This window comes from Stenella coeruleoalba, assembly GCF_951394435.1.
Source record: "Stenella coeruleoalba genome assembly, chromosome: 12".
Lineage (NCBI taxonomy): Eukaryota > Metazoa > Chordata > Mammalia > Artiodactyla > Delphinidae > Stenella > Stenella coeruleoalba.
Genome location: NC_137158.1, coordinates 39,737,055 through 39,750,876, shown reverse-complemented (window position 1 = coordinate 39,750,876; position 13,822 = coordinate 39,737,055). Strand labels below are relative to the sequence as shown.

At 37.5% G+C, this 13,822-nt stretch overlaps 1 protein-coding gene across 2 annotated transcripts in view; it reads left to right on the top strand.

Moving 5' to 3' along the window:
- Window positions 1-13,822, top strand: part of SEC63 (SEC63 homolog, protein translocation regulator) — a 71,338-nt gene that overhangs the window by 52,346 nt on the left and 5,170 nt on the right. For both annotated transcript variants that reach the window (XM_079939404.1, XM_079939405.1), the window contains 4 exons: window positions 5-178; window positions 3,349-3,507; window positions 5,277-5,378; window positions 10,473-10,571. In XM_079939404.1, coding sequence (XP_079795530.1) covers window positions 5-178; window positions 3,349-3,507; window positions 5,277-5,378; window positions 10,473-10,571 — 534 coding nt within the window. The remainder of the gene's footprint in view (window positions 1-4; window positions 179-3,348; window positions 3,508-5,276; window positions 5,379-10,472; window positions 10,572-13,822) is intronic.

Sequence of the window (13,822 nt, the reverse complement as noted above, 5' to 3'; positions counted from 1 at the left end):
ACAGCAGGGTGATACTAACAAGAACAGAACAAAAGGAGGATGGCAACAGAAGAGTAAAGGACCCAAGAAAACTGCTAAATCAAAAAAAAAGAAACCTTTAAAAAAAAAACCTACACCTGTGCCCTTATCACAACCAAAGCAACAGAAACAAAAGCAGGCTAATGGAGTCGTTGGGAGTGTAAGTTTATTATCTTATGTAAAGATTATTGTTATTATCATCTTTATTGAGGTCTAACATACACTAAAATGTTCAAATCTTTTTTTTTTTTTTTTTTGCGCGGTACGTGGGCTTCTCACTGTTGTGGCCTCTCCCGTTGCGGAGCACAGGCTCCGGACACGCAGGCTCAGCGGCCATGGCTCACGGGCCCAGCCGCTCCGCGGCATGTGGGATCTTCCCAGACTGGGGCACAAACCCGTGTCCCCTGCATTGGCAGGCGGACTCTCAACCACTGCGCCACCAGGGAAGCCCCTAAAATGTTCAAATCTTATGTGTACAGCTCCTGAAGTTTTACAATTGTGTGTACCCATGATACCCAGATCAAGATATAAAACCTTACCAGCACCCTAAAAGGCTCTCTTGTACCCTTCTCAGTCAGTGACCCCTCCATCCACCCCCACGGCCTTCCCCACTATTCTGACTGTTAGGACCATAGATTAGTTTTGCCTGTTCTTAAAATTCCTGTAAGTGGAATTGTTTGGCTGCTTTCATTCAACATAGTGTCTTTGACATTCATCTGTACAGTGTGTAGCAGCAGCTGTCTGTGTGTGTGTGTGTGTGTGTTTCCTGTGTGTGGTTTTATTTACCTGATGACTAATGATATTGAGCACCTTTTCATGTACATACTGGCCATTTGGATATCCTCTTTTATTTTGGGGTTGTTTTTCTTCTTATGGATTTGTAGGATTCCTTTATGTATCCTGGATATGAGTCCCTTTTAGCTCTCTTAATGGAGCTTTTGATGGTTCTTAATTTTAATAAAGTCTGTTTCATCAGTCTTTATGGTTAGTGCTTTTGTGTCCTGTTAGAGACATCTTTGCCTATCCCAAGGACACAAGGAATGGAAGATATTTTTGTTTTCTTCTATGAGTATTATTATTTTACTTGTTAAATTTAGCTCTGTGTTATATCTTAAATTTTTGTGAATAGTGTGAGATTGGGATTATGGACCACTTATTTTAGTACCATTTATTGGAAAGATCATTCTTTCCTCTCTGAATTGCAATAGTGATTTGTTGTAAAAAGTTGCCATTAAGTGTATATGTGCAAATCTGTTTATGGACTTTCTAGTCCATTCCACTGATTATTTGTCTCTTTTTGTGCCAGTACCACACTGTCTTAATTATTGTGGCTTTATTTTAACTCTTAAAATATGGTCATGTAAGTCCTCAAACTCTTATTTTACTTCTTCAAAATTGTCTTGACTATTTTAGGTCCTTTGCATTTCCAGCTAAAATTTTAGAATAAGCTTGAGAATTTCCACCCAAAAAAAGCTGCTGGAATTCAGATTGGTATTGTGTTTACTCTGTGGTTCAGTATGGGAAGAATTCACAGGTTAACAGTATTGACTCTTTTTATTTATAATTATGCTTTATCTTTATTAACTGGATCTTCCTTAATTTTTCTCAGCGGTGTTTTGTGATTTCCATTGGCAGAGGATATGACACATCTTTCATTAGATTTACTCCTGTGTGTTTGATCCTTTCTAGTGCTATTGCAAATAACATTAAAAAAAATTCATTCTTCAGTGTTTATTGCTGGTGTATAGAAGTGTAGTTGCCTTCTAAATATTACCTTATATCAAGGATTCTTGATGAATTGACAGTAATTCTAACTATTTGTAGATATTTAAAGAAAAAGATTTTCTACATACACAATCATGCCATCTGGGAATAAAGACAGCTTTACTTTAATCTTTATGTGGTTTCTTCCTTTCTGCTTTACTGTACTGGCTAGAACTTTCAATGTAATGTTGATTAGAAGTAGAAATGAAGATGGCAGTCACCCTTTTCTTATTGTTGATCTCATGGAGAAAGCAAACATTATTTCACCACTAAGTATGACGTTAGGTATAGGGTTTTTATAGATATTCTCTATCAGGTTAAGGAGGTGATCCCTCTATTCCCAGTTCGGTTTTTTATCATGAGATGATTGTATGATTTTTCTCCTTTCTGTTAATGTGACTAATTATACTGATGAATTAAAAAAATTTAAACTGTCCTTGTATTCCTGGAACAAATCTCATTTGCTCATAACACAATATTTTTAAAATATTTATCTGGATTTAGTAATATTTTGTTTAGGATTCCTGCATCTGTTTTTATGAGAGAATATTGGTTTGTCATTCTTCTTTCTTGTAATATTCTTGTGAGGTTTTGGATCACGTTTATGCTGGCCTCATTAAACAAGTTAGGGATTATTCTCTCTTTCTTTTTCCTGGAAGGGTGTATAAGATTGGGTTGTTTCTTATTTGGAAGAATTACCTAGAGAAGCCATATGGAGTTTGAAAAAGGATTTAATTGTAGAGTCCATTTATTTAACATATTCCACTTCTTTTCTTATATCAGTTTTAGTAAATTGTTTTTTTCAAGGACTTTGTCCATTTCCTCTAAGTTGTCAAATTTATTGACAAATTTGATAATATCCTTATTTTTAATGTCTTTTGGATCTGTAGTTATGTCTCTTTTATTCCTAATATTGGTAATCTGTATTGTCTCTTTTTTTCTTTGATCAGTCTTGCCTAATTTATCAATTTTATTAATCTTTTTAAAGAACCAATGTTTGGTTTTGTTTGGGTTTCCCTTTTGCATATCTGCTTTCTCTTTAATTGATTTCTGATCTGTATTATTCACTACTACTTTCTTTGCATTTAATTTGCTATTCTTTTTCTTGCTTCTTGAAATGGATTTTGTCTGGGACAGTGACTTTCCTTACTGCACTATACTCCTTATTGAAGATGATATTAAATTCCCAAAGCAGTACTATAAACTTCTCATTTCTCCTTCTCAAATAAAATATATTGTATAATTGGTGTTTGTGAAAGATGAGCCATCTTAGCCATTGTGGTAGTATATTTTGTGAATAGAAATAAAATATTTTTGTTTTACAAACTATGAAGACTGAATAAAATAACTGACAAAAAGACAGATAAGCCAAATGTTAAAAGTCTTCAGTCTGACTCCCACATATTTATACATAAAAATGTTTATAGTTCTCTAAAATTCTGCACGAATAGTGAAATTGTAATCTTGAGCCAGTTTAATTATAATGACAGTAAATTAGTTTCAGGGACTCAGAATGGTATATTCATTGAGATATTCAGAGCTTTTGTGGTTGCTTTTTCCTTTTAGGAAGCTGCAGTAAAGGAAGATGAAGAAGAAGTTTCTGACAAAGGCAGTGACTCTGAGGAAGAAGAAACCAATAGAGACTCTCAGAGTGAAAAAGATGATGGTAGTGACAGAGACTCTGATAGAGAGCAAGATGAAAAACAAAACAAGGATGATGAAGCAGTAAGACTTATAAGTTTAAATAATTGGAATTATACCTCTGGTGATAGTTTTGGTTTCTGTTGTTGTTTTTCCTTTGCTTGCTTACTTTTTTTGCTTGTCTTAAGCAATACCAGTATATTTTATAATCTTATATTACTTTTACAGAATGTTTTTGAGGGATGGTAGTTGTAATTATAAAGAAAAATTATTTCTAACAAGATTGGAAATCCTAATTTTCTTAAATCTTAAATTGTTAGATGGGATAGGACCTGGGTCTGAGGTAAAGTCAGTTTGTTCTCTTAAGGCAATTTTCTGTGTTATCTGGAAATATGAGTAAGGAGAGGTGGATTATGAAATAGGTAGCAGTTACTTGGAAGAGGATCTCAAAAGTTCCAGGAAATGTTTAGGGTGAAGAAACATTACTGTGGGCTGTAACGCCAAGAAGTTGGTTAAGGTAAAAGCTAACATTTACGGAATGCCACCTCGTTTCAAGAAGTATATAAGACATTAAGGAAAGGGCTGTCACTAAGGAATTAAGATTGTGAGGATAAAGGGAATAGAAAAAAATCTCGTGGCATGGCATTAAGTTGCACATGATTTATGAGAAAGCTGTAGAAAAGAATATTTGGTGGACAAATAATGGTCCTTAGAGGCTAACTGTAAATTAACTGTAACCTGATCAGCCATTTTCTTTACGTTTGTGGTGTTCTTGACTGGGCCATTGATCAAAAGTAACCCTTATGGTTTAGGAATTTAAAAGAGATTCCCTGAACAGCCTCTGAAGCAAAAGCAGAGGCCAAAAAAAGGAAAAAGTAAAAGGGCAAAGGATAAAGGTATACAGAAATAATGTACTTGCCCTTGGGAATGGTGGGAGAAAAATAAGGATGACTGTTTTTAGCAGTTGCTGGCCCTTGAGTGTTTTTGTACTTTGATAATTAAGTTGATTGCCAGGAAATTAAAACCTATCAAAGAAATTATTCCCCCACGCTTGTTTTGAGAAAGAGTTGACATATTTCTTTCTGACTGTATTAGGGTTAGTAGAGGTGACTAGGTTAGTAGGATTTTGATAAACTAGTTTCTTCAGATGACCAAAAAATAGGTTCATTCAATTGACAAATAATTATACAAATAACAAATAATTACTCATTATTTGTCACACTGCAAGCACTGTGTTAGATGATAGGAATGCAAAGCCAAATGTGCAATAATTTCTGCCCTTGAATGATAGTAGCCTGATGGAGAAGGCAGACTTGTAAGTGAGCATTATAGTAACAAAGAGACTATGCATGTTGTGCAAGGGGCAGTGATGCCACAAAGGAAGGAGTGATCAACTCAGCTCTGGGGTAGAGGACGATTTGTGGGACTCAGGAACTCATACTTTAGACTTTAGCAGCTCCTGAAAGAATAATGAGTAGGAATTTAACAGGTAGAGAAAAAAGAAAACAAAAATCTAAACAGGGTTTAGGAGGAGTGAAATAGCTGGTGAGGTCAGAGAAGGCTAGGCGGTTGGAAATGACTAGAAGAAAAAGTGCAGGGAGGAAAACAGTGACAGGAGACTGGAGAGACAGGTCCAGATCAGGTCATGATTGGCTGTGTAGTTCATACTAGATGGGTTAGAGTTGATTTATGAAAAGAAGCATTGTAAGTCTGGGGCAGGGAAATGATCAGATTTGTGGAACTGAACTCAGTAGTAGTTAGCATTGTCAGGAATAACATCGGGAAGAAGACGGACACCCCTCAAAATGATTGAAAACATGCTTGATTTCAAAGATTTAATTTTCACTTTACAGGAGTGGCAAGAATTACAACAAAGTATACAGCGAAAGGAGCGAGCTCTGCTGGAAACCAAATCAAAGATAACACATCCTGTTTATAGTCTTTACTTTCCTGAGGTGAGTTATACACAGCCTAGTGTTTTCCTTATTCTATGCAGATATTTCTTAGTTGCTTTTTATCTCTCTGTGGTGTGTATTGGCTCAAATGTGCTGAATGTGGTCTGTTCTTGATAGACCACATTTTTGAAGGCTATATTTCAACGTAAATCATTTTTAGTGAATGTGTTGTTTAAAAGGAGGGTTGTTAACGTTTTAAGTACTTCTGTCTTTTCTGCGCCCAGATTACTTAGAGTTGTGCTTAATGATGATTTTTCATTAGCAGTTCAGGCAGTCCTAGTTGGACAAATGCATATTTTGCCTATGACTGTATGGCTGTTATGAATCTCACAATTCTGTCATGTTTTAAATAGGATGAAAATGTTCTTAAATTTTCCCCATGGTTTTTCTCTGAGGGTTCTCTACTGGCCACCTGTAGCCACTAGACTTGCTCTGATAATTGCCCTGGTCCATGGGAAGAGGCAAGCCCATGGCTGAGGGACCCACTAAGTTCAGTAGGAGCCGAGCCCCAAGCTCAGCACAGATCATGGCAGTGCTGTTTGTTCACTTGTGCTTGTTTATGTTGTGACTGTGGCCTGTTCAACTTTTGATCTCTTTGATACGCTATGTTGTTTGTCTTTCAGATGAATTTGGGATCTGCTTGATGTATTGCATTTGTGGATGATTTTATCTGTGGCTAGAGATCAAGGACTGGTTGCCTCTTAGTTTAGCGAAGCTGTTCTGTAGACTGCCTTGCAGCTTTGCCACAGAACCTTGTGCTTACCACTCATGTTTGGCAGGTGATTTCATGTATAAATCTGCTTTCTGCTCTAGAACATCAATCTCTAGTTGTTGGGGGCTGCTGAAGGCAAATTCCTAAGTGATTTGGCTCTCCTAATAATAAATGAGTGGCTCTGCACAGACTTTTGTTTTGACTTGGAGAGAAGTCAGCCAGGATTCCATCTTACTGTGTGCACTGATCTTCTGGCATGTCCTGAGCTGTAGCCCATCTGTTAGGGGCATTTTGCCCATTGCAGTGTAGTCTGCCAACACCAAAGCTCCTGAAATCAAGCGAATAAATTCCACTCATTGATTGGTTTTAAAAGTACCATGGGGGCTTCCCTGGTGGCACAGTGGTTGAGAGTCTGCCTGCCGATGCTGGGGACACGGGTTCATGCCCCGGTCTGGGAAGATCCCACATGCTGCAGAGCAGCTGGGCCCGTGAGCCATAGCCGCTGAGCCTGCGCGTCCGGAGCCTGTGCTCCGCAACGGGAGAGGCCACAACAGTGAGAGGCCCGCGTACCGCAAAAAAAAAAAGGTACCATGGGATGCTGTAAGCTGCATCATTTGTACCCTTATAATAGACAGCTTCATTTTAGACCATGCTTAGTTAATAAGCAAAGCATTCATTTACTCCCTTAGAACATTTTAGCAGTGAAAATGCCTTCTTGTAATTTCATCTACATGGTAAATATCTCAAAGTGTCATTTATCAGATAAACTTTATTTAGGATTTTCCTAACATCTACCTGTCTACCTTCCCATGTACCTACCTAACCACCATACTACCCACTTAAATTACTTAAAGTTTTATGTTAATAATTGACTTACATGTTAATTGCAGCTCATATGTTTAATAAGTGAAGAATGGTTGGGAATCTCACACAACAGAAACAGTTTTGTTTAAAGTGCAAATAGCTCATGGTAGAACATCTTTTCCACTTTCACCATGTACATCAAGAGGGCGTAGGTGCAGTGCCATAGATTGATAGTCACTAGCTTCTTTTTTTTTTTTTTACACAACAAATCTGCTCTTTTTTTTTAAAATTTTCTTTTATTTATTTACTTATTTAGGCTGCATTGGGTCTTTGTTGCTGTACGCGGGCTTTCTCTAGTTGCGGCGAGCAGGGACTACTCTCTGTTGAGTTGGGCTTCTCATTGCTGTGACTTCCCTTGATGCGGAGAACGAGCTTTAGACACGTGGGCCTCAGTAGTTGTGGCTCGCAGGCTCTAGAGTGCAGGCTCAGTAGTTGTGGCACACGGGCTTAGTTGCTCCACCGCATGTGGGATTTTCCCAGACCAGGGCTCAAACCTGTGTCCCCTGCACTGGCAGGTGGATTCTTAACCACTGCGCCATCAGGGAAGTCCCAGATAGTCACTAGCTTCTTAATAAATAGTATTCTTGAGTGAATCTCATTTTAATCAAATAGCGTGCGTGGGGGGTGGAGGGTGGGAGGCATTCTCTAAGTGGAGATAAAGAATAAATGCACATTTTGAATATACCCCTCTGCTTCTCATATCAATACATGTTCTGGTAATGATATTTCTGATAATGAAATGTCAGACCACTTAAATAGTAGAGATGTTTACCTCATTTCATTAATAATCATAACTTTAAAAATTATTATTGATATATAGTTGAAATACAACATCACATTAGTTTCAGGTATACCATATAGTGAGTTGACATTTGCATTCATTATGAAATGGTCACCACAATAAGTCTAGTAACCATCTGTTCCCATACAGAGTTATTCCAATATTATTGATCATATTCCTTATGCTGTATATTACATCCCCATGGCTTATTTATTTTATAACTAGAGGTTTGTACTTCTTAATCTCCTTCACTTATTTCTCCCGCTACCCCCACCCCTCTGGCAACTACCGGTTTGTTCTCTATATCTGTGAGTCTGTTTTCATTTTGTTTTGTTTTTTAGATTCTACAAATAAGTGAGATCATATGGTATTTGTCTTTCTCTCACTTCACTTAACATGATATCCTCTAGGTCCATCCACATTGTTTCAAATGTCAAGATTTCGATTCTTTTTTTATGGCTAAGTAATATTCCATTGTATACATGTACCACATCTTCTTTGTCCATTCATCCATCAATGGATACTTCAGTTGCTACCATATCTTGACTACTGTAAATAATGATGAGGTGAATTGCTGTGTACATACCTTTTCAAATTAGCAACTTTGTTTTCTTGGGGTAAATTGCCAGAAGTGAAATTGCTGAATCATATGGTAGTTGTAGTTTTAATTTTTTGAGGATCCTCCATACTGTTTTCCATAGTGGCTATATAAATGTAACTGTAATTTTATTGTGCTCTGTGTCCTAGGCAGTTTAACAGATATTTTATTTGTATTATCTTGGTTTATCTTCACAACACAGTGTGAGGTAGGCATTCATTACTTAACAGAGAAAAAAGTGAGGTTTAGAGAAGTGAAATAATCAGGTCTGGATGGCTTTAAAACAGGCATTGGCAAACTACTGCCTACAGACAAATCTGCCTCCTGGCCTGTTTTGTAAATGAAGTTTTATTGGAACAGAGTCACACTCATTCCTTTTGCAATACAGTGGCAGAGTTGAGTAGTTGCAGCAGAGACTCTTTGGCTCACAAAGGCCAGATGTTTATACAGTTGGCCCTCGGTGTCTGGGGGTTCTGCATCTGCAAATACAGAGGGCCAACTGTACCATGACACTTTATGTAAGAGACTTGAGCATCTATGAATTTTGGTATCCTGGAGGTGGCGTGGTCCTGGAACCAATCTCCTGTGAGGTACAACTGAACTCTATTTTGAGTCTGTTATGTTTTACCCATTTTGTGTGTGCAAAACACTCATAGACGAACATGTATATACACATATACCTGTTGTGGTAGTCTTAACCCTTGAGTTGAGCAGAAGTTGGGTTAATCATGCACTTGTGATCTGTTATTCTGCTTATTAATGTTGCAGTGCCTTGTAGTTTAAGGCATTTAAACAAAAACTTTTAGCTGAACTTAGTGTAGCATTATTAGAAAGATAATAAAACGAATTTTAATATCTTAGGATTGAAATGCAATAGAAAGTGCAAGTGTTTTTGGCTTAGAAACAAACATTTTTCCTACGAAACTATTTTCAGTAAAAGTTATTTTTTTTAACCTTCTTTTGGATGATTGAGACTTTAGAATAGTCTGTTGTTTTTTTGGTTGATTATTTGGAATATTCTAGAGTTTATTTTTAGCTACAAAACTTTTTTTTTTAAAGCCATTTTAGAAAAATATTGTCTCTATCCAGTTCTTAAACAGTGGATGTGAAGAAGATGACTGTTTAGTTACTGACCTGTGCTGTAAGTGATAGTTGCTGGGCACACTGAAGTTTTGTACTTCCAGACTAGTCTTCTAATTTTTGTTTTAATAGATTTTTGTCTCCTGTCAGTGCTCTCTGCTACCATTGTGCATTCTGGTGGCAATTTTTTTACCCAGCTCTTTTTCTGGTCCTAATCTTTTATGAAGTACAACTAAAAATGCTGAGCTTGTTAAAATCATGTGCAGTAAAAGGTATAAACAGGCTCTTAGAATCTGAGATGCTCTCTTATGAGTAATGTGTTTTAATATATTAATTTCTGATATTGTTGTAAGTCCTTTCCATTTCTACTTTCTGGCTTTTGCTTATTACTAGGTAACATTACTAAGATTATTTGCTAAATGATATTGTAATAGTTCATACTGTTTTCTTTTTTAGCATATCTTTTGTCATTTACAATTAATCGGGTTTTTAATACAGAGGTTCATCAATAGCGTTTAAGGGGCCATTTGAAACACCAAAATTACATACAGAAGTGTTGTGGAGAGCGGATCTACAAATGGTTAAGAACAATTTATTCATTCAGTAAATATTTATGGACATCTATTTTGTACCAGGCACTGAGTCTGTGCTGGGGATACAGCAACGAATAAAACAAGGAAAATACAGTTGGCCCTCTGCATCTGTGGGTTTTGCATCCATGAATTTGACCAACTGTGGATTGAAAATGTTAGGGGGGTACATTCCAGAAAGTTCCAAAAGGCAAAACTTGAATTTGCTGGGTACTGGCATAGCGTTTACGTTGTATTAGATATTGTAAGTAATCTAGAGATGAAACAAAACATATGCAAATATGACACCAGTTTATATAAAGGATGTGAGCATTCATGGATTTTGGTGTCCACATTGTGGGTGTGTGGGGGCGTGTCTGGAACCAGTCCCCCTCAGGTACCAAGGGATAACCATACCGCTAAAATGAGACAAGGCAAAATTGTATTTCTCTAACTCTTTTTGGTTATTTATATTTATTTTTCTTTGCAGGAAAAACAAGAATGGTGGTGGCTTTATATCGCAGATAGGAAGGAACAGACATTAATATCTATGCCATATCATGTGTGCACACTAAAAGATATGGAAGAGGTAATTATCCAACAACATTATTTAAATATAGAAAACAGTGTAGAAATCAGTTTATCATATTTGGCTTATTACATTTTATTTAAGACACATTTTATAACTATTCTCTGACATATTTTGGAGGGAGCTCATTGGAAATTTATAAAGTACTGAACTACAACTTGGTAGTCTTCTAAAACCTTGTTCTCAACTTATTTTGGGGAGTTTTCACTGTTACTATCTAAGAACACATGCCTTACCTTATCTCCAGAATTTAATTATGTTTTACAAAAATTTATTATTTTTATCCTCTTTGGGTTAGTGCTCAGATATATACCTTTTGTCTTAAAAAACAAATATAAGAACTGGTGATTCGTTTTTTAGAGTGGAATTTTTTGTTACATTGCTTTGTCCGCTGTCAGTGACATCAGTAATATAGCTTTGTGATGAACATATTTTGCCCTTGGATTTTCTTGTTTTTCTTCTTGATTTTTTATGTTATTTTTCTAGGAAGAAGTTCTGTCTACCCAGACTTGGTGGACAAGAGCAAGGCTTTGAATTTCAAGATCTATGATGATGATTTTTAATCCAAAAAGTTTTTTCCCACCTTTCTAACCAAGTAGTACATGTATGAAGTAGTTTCTTGTTTATTTGACACTTAGAGTTGTTACCAACTTAAGGGTATTTTTGAGAGTAATTTTAACATTTTTTTTGTGTGTGTGCGGTACGTGGGCCTCTCACTGTTGCGGCCTCTCCCGTTGCGGAGCACAGGCTCCGGACGCACAGGCTAAGCGGTCATGGCTCACAGGCCCAGCTGCTCCGTGGCATGTGGGATCTTCCCGGACCAGGGCTTGAACCCGTGTCCCCTGCATTGGCAGGCAGACTCCCAACCACTGCGCCACCAGGGAAGTCCCAGCCATTGATATTTTTGAAGAGTCCAGGCAAGGTATTTTATAGAATATCCCTTAATCTGAATTTGTCTTATTGGTTACTCACGCTTATATTCTTCTCAAATATTTTTGGCAAAAATACTGCGTAGGTGATGTAATAACCTTCTTAGTGCATCACATCAGGGACACATTATATTAGTTTGCCTGATATTGGTGATATATCATGGTTGATCATTTAGTTAAGTCTTTTCTCTGTTGTAAAAAGTGTGTGTCTTCCTCCAATCTGTGGGGTGATACTTGGACACTATGTGAATACCCTGTTCTCCAACAGTCTTTAACCCACTCATTTTAGCATATGTTGATGATTCTTGCCTGAATCAATTTTTACTATGCTGGCTGTATTCAGTGTAGTTTAATTTTATATTTCTCTTAAGAGGGAAACTGTACATCTTTCAGTGTGTTTGAATCATATTTCTTTGTGTGTCTGTTTGTGACCATCGTTCATTTTTGTTGGGTTATATTGGTCTTTTAAATTGGTTTTGGGACTTTATTTTTGTTTAAATATTATGAAATCAGCCCTTTGTGATGTGTGTTGCAGATATTTCTCCCCAGTTTGTTGCACTATTGTGGCTGTTTTTATCAAGCAAAAATAGAAATATTTACTCATTTGTTTATCCATTGGTTTATTTGGGTGTTTGATGGTATGATTTAGTAGTCTTTTTCTTTTATGATTTGTAGGTTTGATGTTACAGTTAGAGGGGCCAAACTTTGAGATTAATTAAAAAAAAAATTCTCCCATGATGTTTTCTAGCTTGTTTGTTTTTTTAATAAATTTATTTATTTTATTTATTTATTTTTGGCTGTGTTGGGTCTTCGTTGCTGGGCGCGGGCTTTCTCTAGTTGCGGTGAACGGGAGCTACTCTCCGTTGTGGTCACGGGCTTCTCATTGCGGTGGCTTCTCTTGTTGCGGAGCATGGGCTCTAGGCACACGGGCTTCAGTAGTTGTGGCATGCGGGCTCAGTACTTGTGGCTTGCGGGCTCTAGAGCGCAGGCTCAGTAGTTCTGGCGCACGGGCTTAGTTGCTCCGCAGCATGTAGGATCTTCCCGGACCAGGGTTTGAACCCGTGTCGCCTGCATTGGCAGGCGAATTCTTAACCACTGCGCCACCAAGGAAGCCCTAGCTTGTTTGTTTTAATGGCAAATTTTAATATATAATCTTGCCAACAAAATCTGGATTTTGGAAAGTGGAGGCAGATTACCAGAACATCTAAATGTCATCATAAAAAGGTATTCTTCCTTTGTCCAAGTGGAGTAGAAACTTCTAAGAGTTCGTAAATGTTTGTATTTGAAGTTCATTAGTATATGATAGGAAATAACATATCTTTTTGACCTTGTAAGGCATTGGACATCTGTAAAGAAAAAAACGTATTTCTCCCATGTGTTTCTCCTTTACTCTAACACTACTGCCACACTCTCAACACTTCTGATACCAGTTTGTGGGCTTTTCCCCACACCAAGCAATTCGCTGTGACACCAGCTGAGTGTCCTGTGATTTAACTCAGTGCTGACACTGTCTACCTGGATATCTACCTCAGGTTAAGGGTTCAGTCCCACAAGACTGCTGTTCCCCCGCTCTCCATCTTTAGATGCTAGTCACAAGTCCCAGGTTATCACCTATACTTCTGACCAACTGGCTGTAAATCATGGTTCCCATGATCCCCCTCCTTGGGTTCAATAATTTGCTAGAATGGCTCACAGAATTCAGGGAAACATATTTACCAGTTTATTATGAAAATAATATGATAAAGGATATAGATGAATATCCAGATGGAAGAAATACCTAGGGCAGGGTATGTGGGAAGGGGCATGGAGCTTCCATGCTCTTTCTGAGCAATCCACTCTCCCAGCACTTGCACATGTTCACCAACTCGGAAGCTTCCAGAACCCCTACTTCGGGGATTTTTATGGAGGCTTTATCACAAAGGCATAATTGATCATTAATTCAGTTTCCAGCCCTTCTCTGGAGACTGGGGGCGTGGGACTAAAAGTTCTAAGCCTCTCATCATGGTTTGGGCTTTCTGGTGACCAGTCCTCATCTAGGAGCCCACCAAGAGCCACCTCATTAGAAGAGAACTCATTCTTATCCAGGAAATTCCAAGGGATTTATAAGCTCAGTGTCAGGAACCAGAGTCAAAGACCAAATATTAGAACAAAAGATGCTCCTTGTGCTCTTATCACTTAGGAAATTACAGGGGTTTGAGGAGCTCTTTACCTGGAACTGAGGGCAGAGACCAATGTATATATTTTCTATTATCTCACAGCATTTGTCGTAGAAATAAGAAAATTTGGCAGGAACTCTTTCCTCTCTGGTGAATTCTATTTTAG